The 19587-nt window shown below is 51.1% G+C and overlaps 1 protein-coding gene across 15 annotated transcripts in view; it reads right to left on the reverse strand.

Moving 5' to 3' along the window:
- Window positions 1-15246, reverse strand: part of MMD2 (monocyte to macrophage differentiation associated 2) — a 66289-nt gene extending 51043 nt beyond the window's left edge. For 13 of the 15 annotated variants that reach the window (XM_074034334.1, XM_065541605.2, XM_074034336.1 and 10 more), the window contains exon 1: window positions 15004-15246. In XM_074034334.1, the coding sequence (XP_073890435.1) occupies window positions 15004-15050 (47 nt within the window). In that variant the 5' untranslated portion in view covers window positions 15051-15246. Of the gene's footprint in view, window positions 1-14538; window positions 14600-15003 lie in introns of those variants that run through there. The other 2 variants (XM_074034332.1, XM_074034342.1) reach the window with 1 other exon arrangement.
- Between the last annotated feature and the right edge of the window lie 4341 nt (window positions 15247-19587).

Genomic DNA, 19587 nt, shown 5'->3' on the forward strand with positions numbered 1-19587 from the left:
GCCTCGGGCTCCCAAAGTACTGGGATTACAGGCATGAGCCACTGCGCCTAGCCTTTTTTCTGTATTTTTAGTAAACATGGGGTTTTATCATGTTGACCAGGATGTTCTCGATCTCCTGACCTCGTGATCCACCCGCCTCAGCCTCCCAAAGTGCTGGGATTACAGGCGTGAGCCACCACCGTGCCCAGTCGGTCCTGCCCTTTTCAACTCACACCCTACCCATTTCACAGAAGAGAAGACTGAGACCCAACTGCTCTGCCCTGATGCCCCCTAGCAGTGCCCATTACCTAGCTTGTGTCAAAGGGCAGGGGGAGAGTTTAGGCTGACCACGCACATTGTGGCCACAGAAAACCTCTAGATTTGGAGTCCAGTGGCTAGCATGTTAGCCCTGCAGTCCAGCCCTGGCTGTGCAACCCAGGAAATGGTACTTAACCTCCCTGAGCTTGAAGCCCTTATGGAAAATTCCTGTCCTAGACACTTCACAAACTGCCTTGAGAGCCAAAGAGGAGGGCAGCTTGAAGACAAATCACTGTTGTTGACTGATTATTTTATTTTACTTTATTTTTTCAGACAGGATCTTGCTCTGTCACTCAATGTGCAGTGGCATGATCACAGCTCACTGCAGCCTCAAACCCCTGGGCTCAAGTGATCCTCCCACCGCAACCTCCTGAGTAGCTGGGACTATAGGTGCATGCCACCACCCCCAACTAATTTTCTGTTTATTTTTTGTAGAGATGGGGGTCTCACTATGTTGCCCAGGCTGGTCTTGAACTCCTGAGCTCAAGCAATCTTCCCACCTCAGCTCCCCAAACAGCTGAGGACTACAGGTGCACACTACCACATGCAAGAGTCCCTCTCTACAAAAAATGTAAAAATTAGCTGGGTATGGTGGCACGTGCCTGTAGTCCCAGCTACTGGGGAGGCTGAGGAGGCAGGATCGCTTGAGCCCAGGAGTTTGAGGCTGTAGTGAGCTATGATCAAACCACTGCACTTCAGCCTGGGCAACAGAGCAAGAAAAAAAAATTGGAATCCATTCTGAAAGATATTAGCAAATCTTAGGAAACATTAGCCCTGGGCTTACTTGGAGGGAGCAAAGGTGGCTCTAGTTCCAGAGATGAGGGGAGCCAGGGGAGAGCCCACCCTCCTGCTGGAACCAAGAGGCATGACCTGGTCAGCTCACCCCACGCTGGATCTGTGGAGCAGGCTCCGGAGTGGTCGATGCTCTCCATTTTTCAACCCTCTCAGCACTCCTAGTATTCCTGAAAAAGGACTGGTAGAAGATCAAGGAGGCCTTGGAATGGCCATTCTCCACCAAAATAGTCCAACCCCGGCCAGTGGCCATGGGTCCAGTGTGCCATCGCAGAGCTCAGAATACGAGAGACAGTCTCTCTGAGTCCTACTGAACCCTGCTACTTCTTCTTCTTCTTTTTTTTTTTTTTTTTTTTTTTTTTGGTGAGACAGAGTCTAGCTTTGTTGCCCAGGCTGGAGCACAGTGGGGCGATCTCAGCTCACTGCAAGCTCCGCCTCCCAGGTTCACACCATTCTACTGGCTCAGCCTCCCAAGTAGCTGGGACTACAGGGTCCTGCCACCATGCTCGGCTAATTTTTTTTTTTTTTTTTTTTTTTTTTGTATTTTTAGTAGAGATGGGGTTTCACTCTGTTAGCCAGGATGTTCTTTGTTCTTTTTCTTCTTTTCTTCCCTCTCCCTCTCCCTCTCCTTCTTCTTCCTCCTCCTCCTCTTTTCTTTTTTTTTTCTTTCCTTCTCTCCTTCTTCTTTCCCTTTACTTTTTCTTCCTTCTTCCTTCCTCCTCCTCTTTCTTCTTCGTCTTCTTCCTCTCTCTCTTTCCTTCCCTCCCCTTTCTTTCTTTTTATTTTTTTTGAGACAATCTTGCTCTGTCACCCAGGCTGGAGTGCAATGGCGCAATCTTGGCTCACTGCAACCTCTGCCTCCCAGGTTCAAGTAATTCTCCTGCCTCAGCCTCCGGAGTGGCTGGGACTACAGGCACCCTCCATCATGCCCAGCTAATTTGTATATTTTAGTAGAGACGGGGTTTCACCATGTTGGCCCGGCTGTTCTTGAACTCCTGACCTCATGATCCACCCGCCTTGGTCTCTCAAAGTGCTGGGATTATAGGCATGAGCCACCTCACCCGGCCCTTCCCTCCGCTTTCTCCCTTCCTTTCCTTTGGAGACCTCACTCTGTCACCCAGGCTGGAGTGCAGTGGTGAAATCTTGGCTCACTGCAGCCTCCACCTCCAGGGTTCAAACGATTCTCCTGCCTCAGCCTCCTAAGTAGCTGGGATTACAGGTGTGCACCAACACACCTGGCTAACTTTTGTATTTTTAGTGGAGATGGGGATTCACCATGTTGCCCAGACTGGTCTCCAGCTCCTGAGCTCAAGTGATCCTCCCGCCTTGGCGTCAAAGAGTGCTGGGATTACAGGTGTGAGCCACCGCACCCGGCCCCTTTCCTTCTTTCCTCCAGGACAGAGGAATGAAAATTCCAAAGCAGAGAGCTCTGAAATAGGTTCAAGCCAGTTTCCAGCCCAACTCCTTTCCCAAAGACCAGAATTCGGCATTCATTCCTATGTAAAGCAGCTGCCTGCTTAGAGAAGATTCCTCTGGAGACCTACACCTCTCTGGGGCAAAATGCACACACACACACACACACACACACACCCCACCCTGTGCACACAATCCCAGGAGCTTCACAGAGTCGAAACACCATCCATGCATCCTAAGAATAGCCACGCTCCAAACACGTACTGATCAATTTGTTTCTGCGGCCTTTCTCTGAAAGAAATGAAAACTTGGCTTTACCTAAGATAATGATGAAAATCCAAGTACTTTAAAAAGCTGAGTCCGGTGATGCTGAAGGGAGGTGGGGGTGCAGAGTTTTCACTAAGGGGGGATCTTGAAAAAGCATAAAATTGCAACCGCGTGAGTGAAACAAAGGATTCAGACAATGATAACCAATGGATGCCAAGACCACCAGGTGAGAGGCTGCTGAGTAACAGGATGGTGAAAAGGACCTCAGGATCTCTCATCCCAGGGGTTACCTTACAGCCCCCACCGATCAACCTAGCACCACGGGAGGCAGGTCTACCAGATATCGCCCAGTGAGACGAAGTACACCGCATGGCCTATAATCCTCCTGGCCTTTCTTTCTTGTTATTTTTAGAGGCAGGGTCTGGTTCTGTTGCCGAAGCTGGAGTGCAGCGGTGCAATCATAGCTCACTGCAGTCTTGAACTCCTGGGCTCAACGGATCCTCCCACCTCCCCAGTAGCTGGGACGACAGGCTTGTGCCGCACTACAAGAAAGAAATATCTGAGACTGGGTAATTCATCAAGAAAAGCAGTTTAGGCTGGGTGTGGTGGCTCATACCCGCAATCCCAGCACTTTGGGAGGCCGAGATGGGCCGATCACCTGAGGTCAGGACTTCAAGACCAGCCTGGCCAACTTGGTGAAACCCTGTCTCTACTAAAAATACAAAAATTAGCTGGGTGTGGTGATGCGTGCTTGTAATCTCAGTTGCTCCAGAGGCTGAGGCAGGAGAATCGCTGGAACCGGGAGGTGGAGGTTGTAGTGAGCTGAGATCGTGCCACTGCACTCCAGCCTGGTGACAGAGCAAGACTCTGTCTCAAAAAAAAAACGAAAAAATAAAAAATAAAAAGAAAAGCGGTTTAATTGGCTCATGATTCTGCAGGCTGCACAGGAAGCGTGGTGGCTTCTGCTCCAGGGGAAGACGCAGAAAGACAGAGTCTCACTCTGTCACACAGGCTGGAGTGCAGTGGTGTGATCTCTGCTCACTGCAACCTCCACCTCCCAGGTTCAAGCGATTCTCCTGCCTCAGCCTCGTGAGTATCTGGGATTACAGGGGACGCCTCCACGCCTGGCTAATTTTTTGTTTTTTTAAGTAGAGATGGGGTTTCACCGTGTTAGCCAGGATGGTCTCGATCTCCTAACCTGGTGATCTGCCTGCCCTGGCCTCCCAAAGTGCTGGCATTACAGGTGTGAGCCCCCGCGCCCAGTCACTACACACTTTTTAACGACCAGATCTCACAAGAACTCCTTCACTATCTCAACCAAGGGGGATGCTGCTAAACCATTCATGAGAAACCGCCCCCATGATCCAATCACCTCCCACCAGGCCCCGCCTCCAACATCGGGGAATAGGAGATTGGAGCAGAGACACAGATCCAAACCATATCAAACTCTGTACAAGTGTTATGAACTGCATGTTGGCATCATCTCAAAATCCACACCTTAAGTGTGGTGTGGTAGCTCACACCTGTCATCCCAGCACTTTTGGAGACTGAGGCAGGCAGATCACCTGAGGCCAGGAGTTCGAGACCAGCCTCGGGGGGATCCCCATCTCTACTAAAAATACAAAAATTAGCTGTACATGGTGGTGCACACACCTGTAGTACCAGCTACTCGGGAGGATGAGGCAGGAGAATCACTTGAACCTGGGAGGCAGAGGTTGCAGTGAGCTGAGATCGCGCCATTGCCCTCCAGCCTGAGTGACACTGACAAAAAAAAAAAAAAAATCCACATGTTGAAATCCTCACTCCTCAATGTGATAGTATTAGGAGGCCAGGCCTCTGGAAAATGACAAGGTCATGAGGGTGGAGCCCTCACAAATGGGATTAGTGCCCCTAGAAGAAGAGGCCAGAGAGCTCCTTCTGCCACGTGAGTCTGTAAGAAGTCTACCATCTACCACCTGGGAACAAATCTGACTGTGCTGACACTTTGATCTTGACTTCCAGCCTCCAGAACTGTAGGAAATAAATTTTTGTGTTTTTTTTTCTTTCCAAAATTATTTTTAGGTTCTATAAATTTCTGTGGTTTATAAGCCAGCTAGTCTAGGCTAAAGTGCAGCGGCACGGTCACGTCTCACACATCCACCTCCCAAGCTCAGGTGATCCTCCCACGTTGGCCTCCAGAGAAGCTGGGACTACAGGGTTTCACCACCACTGCCAACTGATTTTTGTATTCTTTTGTACAAAAGATGGTTTCAGTGAGCTGAACCAACATGGCAAAACCCGTCTCTACTAAAAATAGAAAAACTAGTTGGACACAGTGGCGCACACCTATAACCCCAGCTACTCGGGAGGCTGAGGAAGTAGAATCACTTGAGCCTGGGAGGTGAAGGTTGCAGTGAGCCGAGATCACACCACTGCACTCTCGACTCTGTCTCAAATAAAATTGTTATTGTTGAATTATTATCAGCTATACTCACCCTGCTGTGCTATCAAATATTAGGCCTTATTCATTCATTCTAACTATTTTTTGGTACCCATTAGCCATCCCAACCTCCTTCCCACCTGCCCACTCCCCTTCCCAGCCTCTGGTAACCATCTTTCTGCTCTCTATGTCCAGAGTTCAATTGTTTTGATTTTTCAATCCCACAAATAAGTGAGAACGTGCAATGTTTGTCTTTCTGTGCCTGGCATATTTCACTTAACAGAATGATCTCCACTTCCATCTATGTTGTTGCAAATGACAGAATCTCAGCCTTTTTTTTTTTTTTTTTAGATGGAGTCTCACTCTGTTGCCAGGCTGGAGAGCAGTGGCGCAATCTCTGCTCACTGCAACCTCCTCTTCCCGGGTTCAAGTGATTCTCCTGCCTCAGCCTCCCGAGTAGCTGGGACTATAGGCACCTGCAACCACGCCCAGCTAATTTTTGTATTTTTAATAGAGACGGGGTTTCACCGTATTGGCCAGGATGGTCTCGAACTCCTGATCTGATCGCCCACCTCAGCTTCCCAAAGTGCTGGGATTACAGGCATGAGCCACTGTGCCCAGCCAGAATATCAGTCTTTTTATGGCTGAACAGTACTATAGCATTTTATAAGAGTAGTGTGAACAAGCTAAGACAATTTGATCACAATTTTGCATCAATGTTAAATTTCCCTTTTCCCCCATCTCCTCTCTCATATTTAACAAATGACCTGCCTACGTTACCATTTCCGGCTAGATATTTTTAGAATAATTTTTTTCACTGTGGTAAAACATCCATCAAATGTCCTATCCTAACCATTTTTAAGCATACAATTTGCTGTCATTAATTACATTCACCTTCTTTTGTGTGTGTGTGTGTGTGTGTGTGAGAGAGAGAGAGAGAGAGAGAGAGAAATGGAGTTTCGCTCTTGTCGCCTAGGATGGAGTGCAATGGCGCAATCTCAGCTCACTGCAAACTCCGCCTCCTGGGTTCAAGCGATTCTCCTGCCTCAGCCTCCCGAATAGCTGGGATTACAGGCATGCACCATCACGCCTGGCTAATTTTGTAATTTTAGTAGAGACGGTGTTTTGCCATATTGGTCAGGCTGGTCTCGAACTCCCTACCTCAGGTGATCTGCCTGCCTCTGCCTTCCAAAGTGTTGGGATTACAGGTGTGAGCCACTGTGCCCAGACCTACATTCACCTTCTTATACCACCGTCACCACCATTCATTCCCAGAACTCTTTTCATCTTGCAAAACTGAAACCCTGTCCCTATTAAACACTAATTCCCCATTCCCTGCCCACCCCCACCTGCCTCTGCCAGCCACCACTCCACTTCCTGTCTCTATGGATTTGACTCCTCGAGGGACTTCAGATAAGTGGAATCATACAGTATTTGTCCCCTTGGGGCTGATTTCATTTAGCATAATGAATGTCCTCATGGTCCATCCAGGCTGCCACGTGTGCCAGAATTTCCTTCCTTTTTAAAGCTAACTTTTTTTTTTTTTTGAGTTGGAGTCTCACTCTGTTGCCCCACAGGCTAGAGTGCAGTGGCGTGATCTCAGCTCACTGCACCCTCCGCCTCCCGGATTCAAGCAATCCTTGTGCCTCAGCCTCTTAAGTAGCTGGGATTACAAGCATGCACCACCACGTCCGGCTAATTTTGCATTTTTAGTAGAGACTAAAGGTCTCTACTAAAGGGTTTCACCATCTTGGCCAGGCTGGTCTCGAGCTCTTGACCCCAGGTGACCCACCCGCTTCAGCCTCACAAAATGCTGGGATTACAGGCATGAGCCACAGTGCCCAGCCTAAATTTCCTTATTTTGATCTCATTGCATAAGAGAGTGCCCTGAAGGGTTTGTGGGTCTAGGGGCCTGATGTCCATAGGCAACTCTCACAGTACAAGAGGTGAAGGGCAGCCCTGACCCCACGAGGCACCTGCAGCTCCAGCCCGCCTGCAACCCTATCCTTGGAATCCCGAGAGCTACTCCCTTGATAACTGTGATGGCAACCTCGAAAGTAGCTTCCATCCCTTTATTTTCTTCCCTCTGGAGCCCAAGTCATGCTGCCCTCAGTTAAAAGCGGTTAATGGTGCCATAGAGCCCATGGAACAGTGGTTGGGTGTGCCCGGGGCCCGTTGGGAACAGGCTCAGTATCCTCTCTACACCCAGCCTGTGTTGCAGCCTCACCAGACCCTGCCCTGGGTTCCTGCACTTCACCCCGCCATGCCCTCATTTTTCAATGTCCTTCCCTCACCCTGGAACACTCCTATTCATCCTGAAGAGCCCACCTGCATGCTACAACCTCCGAGGCTTGTTCTGTCCTGTCATGGACACCTGTGGTTTCTGCCCATCCAGCAACTAGCCCAACTCATTCTTCCCCACCCCACCTCCTGAGACAAGGTCTCCGTCTGTCACCCAGGCTAGAATGCAGTGGCACCATCATGACTCACTGTAACCTCAATCTCCTAGGCTCAGGTGATCCTCCCATCTCAGCCTCCAAAGCAGCTGGGACTACAGGCGGGAGCCACCACACCTGGCTAATTTTTAAATTTTTTATACACGCAGGGTCTTGCTATGTTGCCCAGACAGGTCTGAAACTCCTGGGCTCAAGCAATCCTCCCATCACAGCCTTCCAAGTAGCTGGGACTATAGGTACGTGCTACCATGCCCAGCTAATTTTTTGCCTTTTTTTGGAGAGACAGGGTTTCACCAAGTTGCCCAGGTTGGTCTTGAACTCCTGGGCTCTAGTGATCTTCCAGTTCAGCCTCCCAAAGTGCTGGGATTACAGGCATGAGCCATCTTGCCCGGCCTCATTGATGCAAGGTTTGTGAATGCATCAATTAACCAACTAACCAGCTGTGGGTAGTGGACAAGCCAGGGATGCCCACCACATGCCAGACCACGCTGGCCCCTTGGGGGACAAAAGAGGGTTTGAATAGCCCCAGCCCACTCCTGCTCTGAGTGGCTTGCAGTCTGGCTGGGGAGATATATGCAAAGCTGAAGGACCTGTGGAGCCATCGCCTGCTCATTCCTGAAGGATCCTGAAAGGCCCGGGACTTGGGACAAGCCTGGAAGGGTGGGCTGTGCCTGGATGAATGTGAAGATGCGTTTCTGCACTGCTGATGAAGTGGGGTTTCCAGGCAAATCTCAATTCCTATTTCTCCCTGCATATTCGTCAACTCAGCTGTTCAGTCAAGGAGGAAAGAAACACGCGGAGACCTGCTGGTGCTGAAAGAACAGCTCCCCCCAGGCAAGGGCAGGGCGGCCACTGCCCCAACACTGCATGGTATCAGTCCATTGTTTATTTGGCATCTACTGTATACCACTCTGCATGCATTTCCTCACAGTCAGTACTACCAAGAAGGCATCCTTTTTTTGTTTGTTTGTTTTTTAGATTCTCATAGGAGCATGAACCCTATTGTGAACTGTACATATGGGGATCTTGGTTGCGTGCTCTGTACGAGAATCTTTTTTTTTTTTTTTTTTGAGACAGTCGTGCTCTGTCGCCCAGGCTGGAGTGCAGTGGCACAATCCCAGATCACCGCAGCCTCCACGTCCTGGGTTCAAGCAATTCTCCTGCCTCAGCCTCCCAAGTAGCTGGGATTACAGACACCCACCACCACACCTGGCTAATTTTTGTATTTTTAGTAGAGAAGGGTTTCACCATGCTGGCCAGGCTGGTCTTGAACTCCTGGCCTCAAGTGATCTGCCCACTTCAGCCTCCCAAAGTGTTGGTATTACAGCCCTGAGCCACCACACCTGGACTTTTTTTGTTTGTTTTTTTGCTTGGTTGGTTGGTTTTTTAGAGACATGGTCTTGATATAATGATCAGGGTGGTCTTGAACTCCTGGCCTCAAGTAATGCACCGGGATTACAGTCATGAGACACCATACCCAGCCAAAGAAGGCATCTTAATCCCTGTTTCCTCAATCCCTACAGCTCCCCACCTCAGCTGGCCATATTCTTATCTGAAGTGTTATCACATAGTTATTATCTGTTGTATGCTTCCCACAGAAGAATGTGGCTCCAGGAGGGCGGGGAATTGTCTTGGTCAGCACCACCTTAGCTACTTCCAACAGGTGCACACGGCAGCTGGAAACACCATCAATATCAACACATTCCTACAACTCCTGAACTCCTGCAGGTGTTGGGCAACACTTGACTTGTATAAAACCAGATTCCAATTCTTTACGCTGGCAACTAGATGGACATTGAACCCTCGGCCTGAGTGGTTTCATTTTCGTGCGATTCAGTCTCTCTCTCTCTCTCTTTTTTTTAAGACGGAGTCTCACTCTGTCACTCAGACTGGAGCAGTGCAGTGGCAAGATCTTGGCTCACTGCAACCTCTGCCTCCCGAGTTCAAGCAATTCTCCTGCCTCAGCCTCTCGAGTAACTGGGACTACAGGCGCCTGCCACCACACCTGGCTAATTTTTGTATTTTTAGTAGAGACAGGGTTTTGCCATGTTGGTCAAGCTTGTCTCAAACTCCTGACCTTAGGTGATCCACCTGCCTTGGCCTCTCAAAGTGCTGGAATTACAGGCATGGGGCGCCGCACCTGGCCTCAATCTCATTTTCATAAAATATTTCGGTTTTACTGAACTACTTTGGACTTTAAATTTTCATAGTTATTCATCTTACATTTACATTTTGCCTTTTATTTTATTGTATTTTTTAGAGATGGAGTTGTTCTATCACCCAGGCTTGAGTGCAGTGGCGCGGTCATAGCTCACTGCAGCCTTGAACTCCTGGGCTCAAGGGATCCTCCTACCTCAGCCTCCTGAGTAGCTGGGACCGCAGGCACATAACCATGCCCAGCTAATTTTTTTCTTTTTGTAGAGGCAGGGATCTCACTTTGTTGCCGAGGCTGGTCTCAAACTCCTGGACTCCAGAGATCCTCCCATCTCAGCCTCCCAAAGCACTGGGGTTACAGGCATGAGTCACTGCACCCAGACAGTTAGGCTTCTTATGCACTGGATATGAAAGTGGTATCTCATTTGACATTGTCTTGGTTACCACTGAGAGGGAGCAGTTCTTCACATGCTCACCTGTGTTCTCTTCCAAGAAATCCCTGTCCATGTCTTTTACACTTTCTATTGGGTTGTCTTTTGCTATTTCTTATTCTCTCTATATTTTGGATATTAATTACTTGTTGGTTAAATGTGTTGCAAATATGTCCTTCACACTGTGGCTTGTCTTCTACTTTCTTCATGGCATTTTTGATTAACAGAAACTTAATTTTTTTTTCTTTTTTTGAGACGGGGTCTCCCTCTGTCACCCAGGCTGGAGTGTAGGGGCTCAGTCTCAGCTCATTTGCAGCCTCGATCCCCAGGCTCAAGCAAGCCTCCCACCTTAGCCTCCTGAGTAACTGGGACTACAGGCGCACTCCACCATGCCCAGCTAATTGTATTTTTTTGTAGAGATGGGGTTTCACCATGTTGCCCAAACTGGTCTTGAACTCCTGGACTCAAGCGCTCCTCCCACCTCGGCCTCCCAAAATGTTGGGATTATAGGCATAAACCACCTTGCCCAGGCTGAAACTTAATTTTTAATGTAGCCAAGTTCATCAATTTGTTTTTATGATTTGTACTTTATGTGCCTTCAGAAACCTTTACTTACCCCAAAGTTCAAAAGTTATTCTTTTACAGATTCTCAAAGTTTTCAACTTTTTTATTTATTTCACGTTTACATCTTTCATCCCTCTGAAAGTGCCTTTTCTGTATGGTGTGAGGTAGGGTTCCTGTTCCACTGTTGTCATCTGAATAGTGAATTGTCTCAGTACCATTTATCCAATAGACCATCCTTGCCTAGGTTTATCAGCAACACCATCTTTGGTAAAAATAAAATACCTTTTTAAAAGTTGAGATGGGGTCTTGCTATGTTGCCCAGAGTGTTCTCAATCTCCTGGCCTCAAGTGATCCTCCAGCCTTGGCCTCAGGTGTAGCTGGGATTACAGGCATGTGCTACCACATACAGCTTAAAATGCCTTTACATGCATAAATCTATTTCAGGCCTCTTTATTCTTATCCACTGGTCAATTGGCCCAACCATGCACCAACACGATACTGTCTTAATTCTTACAGCTTTATGATACGAATGTTTCTTGGTGTACAAAAACCATTCCAGGTGACCAGGTGGTTACTTACATCAAAGACTCTAGGTTAGAACCTAGGGGTTAGCTGGCCCTACCATCCACTGAGAAACAGAGACTCCAAGAAGAGAGCATTTTTTACAATGTCACACAGCATTTAATTTGGAATACTCATCTCTCACCACAGAAGATACCAATATGGTAGACACAATCCACATGTGGTTACTGAGTACTTGGAATTGACTAGTCCAAATTCAGACTGGCTGTAAGTATAAAATGCACATTAGATGCTGAAGACTTGTGGTGAAAAAATGTAAAATATCTCATAAATAATGTGTTCATATTCATTGCATGTTGATATAATAATGCTTTGCATATAAAGAGTAAACTAAAATATATTCTAAAAATTATAATAATTTCACCTGTTTATTTTTACCTTCTTATAACAAGATAGAATATCAAGCACACATTAAACTGAGTGTCTACTAGAAAATTTAAAGCTGGCCAGGCATAGTGGCTCACACCTGTAATCCCAGCACTTTGGGAGGCCGAGGTGGGTGGGTCATTTGAGGTGAGGAGTTCGAGACCAGCCTGGTCAATATGGTGAAACCCTACCTCTACTAAAAATACAAAAATTAGCTGGGCGTGGTGGTGGGTGCCTGTAATTCCAGCTACTTGGGAGGCTGAGGCAGGAGAATCGCTTAAACCTGGGAGGTGGAGGTTGCAGTGAGCTGAGATTGTGCCATTGCACTCCAGCCTGGGTGACAGAGTGAGACTCCATCTCAAAACTAAATAAATAAAATAAAGCCACATCTGTGGCTTGTATATTTCTCATGGACAGCCCTGGATTATGTCATTAAATTCATTCAATCAGCTGGGTGCAGGGGTTCATGCCTATAATCCCAACACTTCCAGAGGCTAAGGCAGGAGGATCACTTGAGCCTAGGAGTTCAAGACCAGCCTGGGCAACATAGTGAGACCCCATCTGTACAAATACTTTTTTTTTTTTAATTAGCCAGGCATGGTGGTACACACCCATAGTCCCAGTTACTCAGGAGGCTGAGACAGGAGAATCATGTTTGCCTAGGAGTTTGAGGCTGCAGTGAGCTATGATCACACCACTATATTCTAGCCCGGGCAAAAGAGTAAGATCCTATCTTTAAAAAAAAAAAAAAAATCATTTAATCAATAAGCCTTTATTACGGACCTAATTTGCAGACCGTACAGTTGTAAGGACTGCACAATGAGGAAGGGAACAGAAATAGAACTAATCCACGCAATCCATTTTCTTCCTGGTCCCATCACCCATAGAAGCTGCATTGGCCCAAGCGTGAAAGACTGACCAGCTCCAGATCCCTATTCTAATTCCAGAGCAGCCAGCATAAGTGTCCAAATCTAGAGACCATTTAGACCAGCTCTCCTGACTTTACAAATCAACCCACTGGGGTCAAGAGAGGTTGAGACATCTACCAAGGTCACACAGCAGGTGTGGGACAGGACCGGGCTGGTTGCTGAGACTTCAGAGTTCCTTCCCTTCGTGTCCATGTCAGCAGCCTTCAACCCAGGGTTTCTCCCTTTCCCGTGAACAGTTCACCAACTTACGTCTCACAAAATTCCCTGGAGTCAGCCTTTACAAGTCCAAGTACCCACTGTGGGAGGCCGAGGTGAGAGGATCTCTTCAGCCTAGGAATTCAAGACCAGTTTGGGCAACATGGCAAGACCCCGCCTCTACTAAAAACACAAAAATTAGCCAGGCGTGGTGGCGGGCGCCTGTAGTCCCAGCTACTCAGAAGACTGAGGCAGGTGAATCACTTGAACCTGGGAAGCGGAGGTTGCAGTGAGCTGAGATCATGCCACTGCACTCCAGAGTGGGCAACAGAGTGAGACTCCGTCTCAAAAAAAATATGTATATACAAAAATTATCTGGGTATGGTGGTGGTCCACACCTGGAGTCCTAGCTACTCTGGAGGCTGAGGCAGGAGGATCGCTCAAGCCCAGGAATTTGAGGCCGTAGTGAACCATGACTGTGCCACTGCACTCCAGCCTTAGTCTGGGTGAGAGAGAGAGACCCTGTCTCAAAGAAAGAAAAACAAAGGCGGGAGGCAGTGGGTCACGCCTGTAATCCCAGAATTTTGGGAGGCCGAGGCGGGCGGATCACAAGGTCAGGAGATTGAGACCATCCTGGCTAACACCGTGAAACCCCATCTTTACTAAAAATACAAACAATTAGCCAGGCATGGTGGCAGGTGCCTGTAGTCCCAGCTGCTCGGGAGGCTAAGGCAGGAGAATCGCTTGAAACCAGGAGGCAGAGGTTTCAGTGGGTCGAGATCATGCCATTGCACTCCAGCCTTGGCAACAAGAGGGAGACTCCATCTCAAAAAAAAAAAGGTAAGTCCAGTCCAGTCCCACAATCTGGCCAACAGCAAATCCGCAGGAACTCATCCTCAAGTCCTTCCCAAGTGCATCACCTCCCCGGGTGGGATTCCCCAAGTTTAGGAAAGATAGACTCATCATGTCCCCTGGGGGAAAGAGAGGGTGAGACTGAGGGGGAAGGAAGGGCTCCATCCTGTCCCCTAGCCTTCCCTACCCTGGACACCATTCTAGCCCTGAGCTTCTGTTGTTAAGCTGTACTCAATCCGACCAGAACTCATAGAGACTTCAGGGGCACCAGGGGATTCTCAACAACCAGTTGCAAGTAATAAGCCACACTGATGTGAGTAGGAAAAATACTGCCAACCCATCTCCCACTCACCATCCACTGGAGCCTCAGCACACACCAGGCCCCTCTGTTCACGAAGGCAGGAGACCCTCGGTGGCGGAGGGGGAAAGGTGACCTGGAGGACAGCCTGGTGCCCCCTCCAAAGAGGCCCCGGGGGCTGCTCCCACCAGAACAGTCTGTGCTCCCCAAAGACCACTGGGGACCGAGGAGCAACTTTAGGAGGGGTTTTTCATGCCAGCTTCCAGGCAAGCACACTGCCCCAAAAAATCTTAAAGATATGTAATAAGGAGAAACCCCTTCCCCACACCCACCTTCTTCACTGGAATTTCGAGCAACAGGAGCCTAACTTCTATTCAGCTCTCACAGTTGCTGCTATCACCATTTTACAGAAGAGACCGAGGTTCTGAGGGGACCACGGAGTTCACACTATGAAAAGACTTGGATGTACAGGTGCCCCCTCCCCTCCTGAGCCTCAGTTTCTTCATCTGAAAAGAGCACTTACTCTTTCCTCCGACTTGCTGGAAGGGTGGACAGAGGTGGTACCAATGCCTTTTGCCATGAACAAGAGTGCCCAAGAGAGACCCAGCGTAACTGCCCGAGCGTAACTTGGCTGGGCTCCAGGCGCTGTGCAAAGTGCTTTGCAAGTGCCAGCTCGCTTAATCCTCACGGGGACCCAGGACACGGGGACTCGCATAATCCCCGTTTTGCAAACGTGGAAATGAGGTTCAAATAAGTGAAGCGACTTGTCCAACAGCACCCAGCGAGGAGGCGCGGGCATCCCGGTTACTCCATCCCAGCGCCAAGACGAGGCTGCCTGGGTCCTGGTTTTCTCGGGCGGGGGTCAGGGGTCCGCTGATCCCCTCGAGTGCTCCGGGCGGCGCGGCCCGAGTACCAAGGTGGCTCCCGCGGTCCCCGCCGCCGCGCGCCCCTCCCTACCTCCCCGCGGACCCCCGCAGCCGCCGCTCACCTAGCGTACTTCGTCTTCTGGAAATCCAGCAGCCTGGGGGCGAACATCGCGGCGCTTCCATGGGAATCCGGCCTCGGGCTCAGAGAGCTGGCAGCTGGCAGAGCCTGGGGGGCGCGGCGGCCGCAGCAGCAGGTTGGAGGGCGCGCGGCGGGGGCCAAGGGGACCTGGTCCGCGCCCGGAGCCGGAGCCCAAGCCCGAGCCGGAGCTGGAGGCGCCGGGAGCCGCCGACGCCAAAGCCAGAGCAGATGGTGGCGGGGGCGGGGCGGGCCTGCGGGCGGGCGGGCGGGCGGGATGACGGGGGCGCGGAGGGGGGGGCTCCGGGGCACGCGCCGCCAATCGCCTGGGCCCGGCCCCCTCCCTCCCGCGACCCCGCCGCCTCCGCTGGGGTGGAGGAGGGTCGTGGGGAGATGGGGGATGGGAGAGGTGGGGGTGAGGAAGTGGGCGTAAGGAGGTGGGGCGGGGCGGGGGGTCCTGGCCGTGCGTGCGAGCCGCCCATCGCCCAGGCCTTGGGCGGCCCTGGCCCCGGCCCCTTTCCCCCGTGCCCTTGCTGGAAGCGGGGAAGAGGGGGTTGTGGGGTAGGGAGCCGGAAGTGGTAGTAGGGGGAGCGGGAAGGATTGGGAAGGGGGTGTGGGGGGTGGAATGCAAAGTTGGGGGGCTGAGGGAGTGGGGGAGGGGGAAGGGGACGGGAGTGGGAACTGAGGGTGCTGGAGGGGTTGGGGGAAGTGGGAAGTCGGGGGTAAGGAGAGTGGGAATGGATGTGGGACGAGTGGGAAGTAGGGGGGTTGGTGGGGAGTGCGGGTGGGGGAGTGGGAAGTGGGGGGTTGGGGGGGAGTCGGGGGTTGGTGGGTAGAGGGAGACTTGGAGGTTAGGGGAGTGGGAAGTGGGGGTGTTGGGTGGAGCGGGGTGGCCTGGGGGTGGAGGGAGTGGGAAGTGAGAGGGTTGGTGGGGAGTGGGGGACCTGAGGGTAGGGGGACTGGAAAGTGGGGTCAGTAGGGGGTGGAGGGAGTGGGAAGTGGATAGGGGACTTCCCAATCCAGCCCCTTTTTCCCCCCGGCTGTCCTCCACCAGTACTTTTTCCAGTGAGAAGAAAAAGGCCTCCAGGGCTAGAAGGGCTGCTGGCCCCGGCTGGGCTGGAGGGACAGGGGACACTGCGCCCATTGTCCCCAGTGTAGCTGGGCCCCCACCTACCGCCTACCTGTGGCTTGCTTGCTCCCCCCACCACCCCGCTCCCTATTGCCATGTCCCTGCGAGGCACGAGGGACCCTATGGGACCTGCCCAGGAAGGGGTCAGGGGCTCCAGGAAAACCCTCTTCCCCCAAGACTTCATGATTCTGAGGACCCTGGTGATCCCCCCGACAGGGTCATTTGCAACTTTCTCCCTTAGGAGACCTGGGCCAGGTTCTAGGTTTTGGAAAACCAGTCACCCTATGGGAGGCTTGGAACCCTTGGGGGCTGATGGAGGGAAGAAGCCTTCCATGCCAAAGACATGCCAGCCACACCTGGGGAACCCAAGGATTGGTCCACAGATTGAAGGCCCTTCCTTTGCACGCACACTTCACCCTCCTTCCCAAGCCCCAGCCCCTGTTCCTTTTTATTAATATAGCAATGCTTTATTTGAGATCTTGCTGAACATTCAGAAGATAACCCCACCCACTCCCCCTGCCCCCAGGGAGCTAGGACCAGAAGTGGGAAAAAGACAAAGGACTTCATCTTGTTTTCTTTTTTTTGAGATGGGGTCTTACTCTGTCACCCAGGCTGGAGTGCAGTGGCGCCATCTCAGCTCACTACAACCTCTGCCTCTCAGGTTCAAGCGATTCTCGTGCATCAGCCTCCCAAGTAGCTGGGACTACAGGCATGCACCACCATGCCCAACTAATTTTTGTATTTTTAGTAGGGATGGCGTTTCACCATATTGGCCAGGCTGGTCTCTAACCCCTTGACCTCAGGTGATCCGCCAGCCTCAGCCTCCCAAAGTGTGGAGATTACAGGTGTTGCTGACTCCATCTAATTTATTTTGGTATTCCCGCTGGGGAGGACCAGAGGGTTATAAGTAGATGCCTTCAGAGGCCACGGCAGGGCTGAGGGCTAGGGGTGGGATGGGGGATGGCTGAGCTGGGGACCAGAAGAGGGGTCAGGAATGCTTAGGAGGCAAAGCCCACCAGACCACCCTGATGATGGATTAGAAGTGGCAGATGCAGCCAGGCGTGGTGGCTCACGCCTGTAATCCCAGCACTTTGGGAGGCCGAGGCAGGCGGATCACGAGGTCAGGAGATTGAGACCATTGTGGGACTATAAGTCCCAGCTACTCAGGAGGCTGGGGCAGGTGAATCACTTGAACCCGGGAGGCGGAGGTTGCAGTGAGCCAAGATCACACCACTGCACTCTAGCCTGGGTGACAGAGTGACACTCCATCTAAAAAGAAAGAAAGAAAGTGGTAAATGGTCTCTTTCTCTCCTGGAGCCGAGACACTCTTCCACCCTGGGACATGAGAACTCCAGGTTTTCCAACCTCTGCCTCCAGGATCTCAGCCTCCGTCCCAGCCTCACATATCTATCTATCGATGTATCTATCTATCTATTTTTTTAAGCCAGTCAGGGCAAGCCACTGCTCATGCCTGTAATCTCAGCATTTTGGGAGGCCAAAGCAGAAGGATTGCTTGAGGCCAAGAATTCAACACCAACCTTGGCAACATGGTGAAACCCCATCTATACAAAAAATTTTAAAATTGGCCAGGCATGGTGACATGTGCCTATAGTCCCAGCTCCTCAGGAGGCTGAAGCAGGAAGATCGCTTGAGCCCAGTAGTTGGAGGCTGCAATGAGCTATGATGGCACCACTGCATTCCAGCCTAGGTGACAGAGTGAGACTCTGTCTCAAAAAAAAAAAAAAAAAAAAAAAGACAAGGGCCAGGCGCAGTGGCTCACGCCTGTAATCCCAACACTTTGGGAGGCCAAAGCAAGTGGATCACCTGAGGTCAGGAGATTCAGACCAGCCTGGCCAACATGGTGAAACCCCACCTCTATTAAAAATAAAACAAATGAGCTGGGGGTGGTGGTACACACCTGTAATCCCAACTGTTTGGGAGGCTGAGGCATAAGAATCGCTTGAACCAGGGAGGTGAAGGCTGCAGTGATTGTGCCACTGTCCTCTAGCCTGGGTGATAGAGCAAGACTCTGTCTCAAAAAGAAAAACAGAAGAAGAAAGAAGAAGAAGCAAAAGAGGAGGAAGAGGAGGAGGAGAAAGAGGAAGAGGAGGAGGAGGAAGAGGAAGAGGAGGAAGAGGAAGAGGAGGAAGAGGAGGAGGAGAAGGAAGAGGAGGAGGAGGAAGAGGAGGAGGAGGAGGAAGAGGAGGAGGAGGAGGAAGAGGAGGAGGAGGAAGAGGAGGAGGAGGAAGAGGAGGAGGAGGAGGAAGAGGAGGAGGAGGAGGAAGAGGAGGAGGAGGAGGAAGAGGAGGAAGAGGAGGAGGAGGAGGAATAGGAAGAGGAGGAGGAGGAGGAAGAGGAGGAGGAGGAGGAGGAGGAGGGAAATGAAACAGAAGAAATGACTTTTTAGGCATTGGTGCATAGTGAGGAGGAGTCACATTCTTTAAGACCTGTTTCCGCTGTGCGTCTGGCATCTGCATTTTCGTGTCCCAGCTGGGATGCTGTGCATCACAAGTCACGAAACAAGTGAGACCTGGGGTAGGACAGACAGGTGCCTCCTATCCCCTCCTGCCAATGAGGGAAACTGAGGCTCATGGTCTGGGGACCTTCCCAAGGTCACAGGGCCTGTGGGGGCAGGACTGCCCTGGAGCCCACCTGGGCTCTGGGCTGATTTCCCGACACAGAACTCCTGCTCTGGTGATTTCTCAGACCTCCAGGAGATGGAAGTCAAACAGAAGTAGTAAGCAAAGTCAAATCCTGCATACCATGGCGTCTGCCCTGACCTTGACCTCTATGGCCCTTGCTCTGACCCCGCAGGTCCAGACCTCACTGTCCACTGCACCGGGACACACCTGTCCCCAGGTACCAGCGACACCTCTGCCCCAGCCAGGTCCAGGCAGCCACTGGTACCCACAGCTCCCAGGAGGCTGGGGCTGGGCCTGTCCAGCGTCCATGGCCTGCCGCCCTCTTCCTGGCCCCAGCCTGCTGTTGACCTTCAAGCAGACCTTGGCAGTGGAATCTTTAGGGCCCCAGAGGGGACCCCCGAAGTGAAACTCAAGCCTAGAAATGGATTTTCTTTTTCTCCAAGAGCAAAAGAAGTTGAATAAAAAATTAGTTACTATTTTTACTGCCGGGATCCAGTTGTTATGGCAACTGAGAGCCTGACTCCTGCTCAGGAGGAGGCGAGGTTGGAGTGTGATGAGGGAGAAGGCAGGGATGGGGCTCGGGGCAGGCACTAGCTGGGGGACAAGCCTGGGGCAGGCGGCAGGTCTGCCCCTCCAGACAGAAGTCTCCCCCTCTGCTCTCCTGATTGTGCTTACCTGACTGTGTTCCTAATGACCCTGTCTCCCTTTAGCCACACTCACCTCCTGCCACTTCTGAGGGCTCCAGCTTGGCCCAGCCTGGTCACCTCAGCTTCTCTCTCCACTACCTCTGGGAGTGGGT

This window comes from Macaca fascicularis, chromosome 3 (genome assembly GCF_037993035.2).
Source record: "Macaca fascicularis isolate 582-1 chromosome 3, T2T-MFA8v1.1".
Classification (NCBI taxonomy): Eukaryota; Metazoa; Chordata; class Mammalia; order Primates; family Cercopithecidae; genus Macaca; species Macaca fascicularis.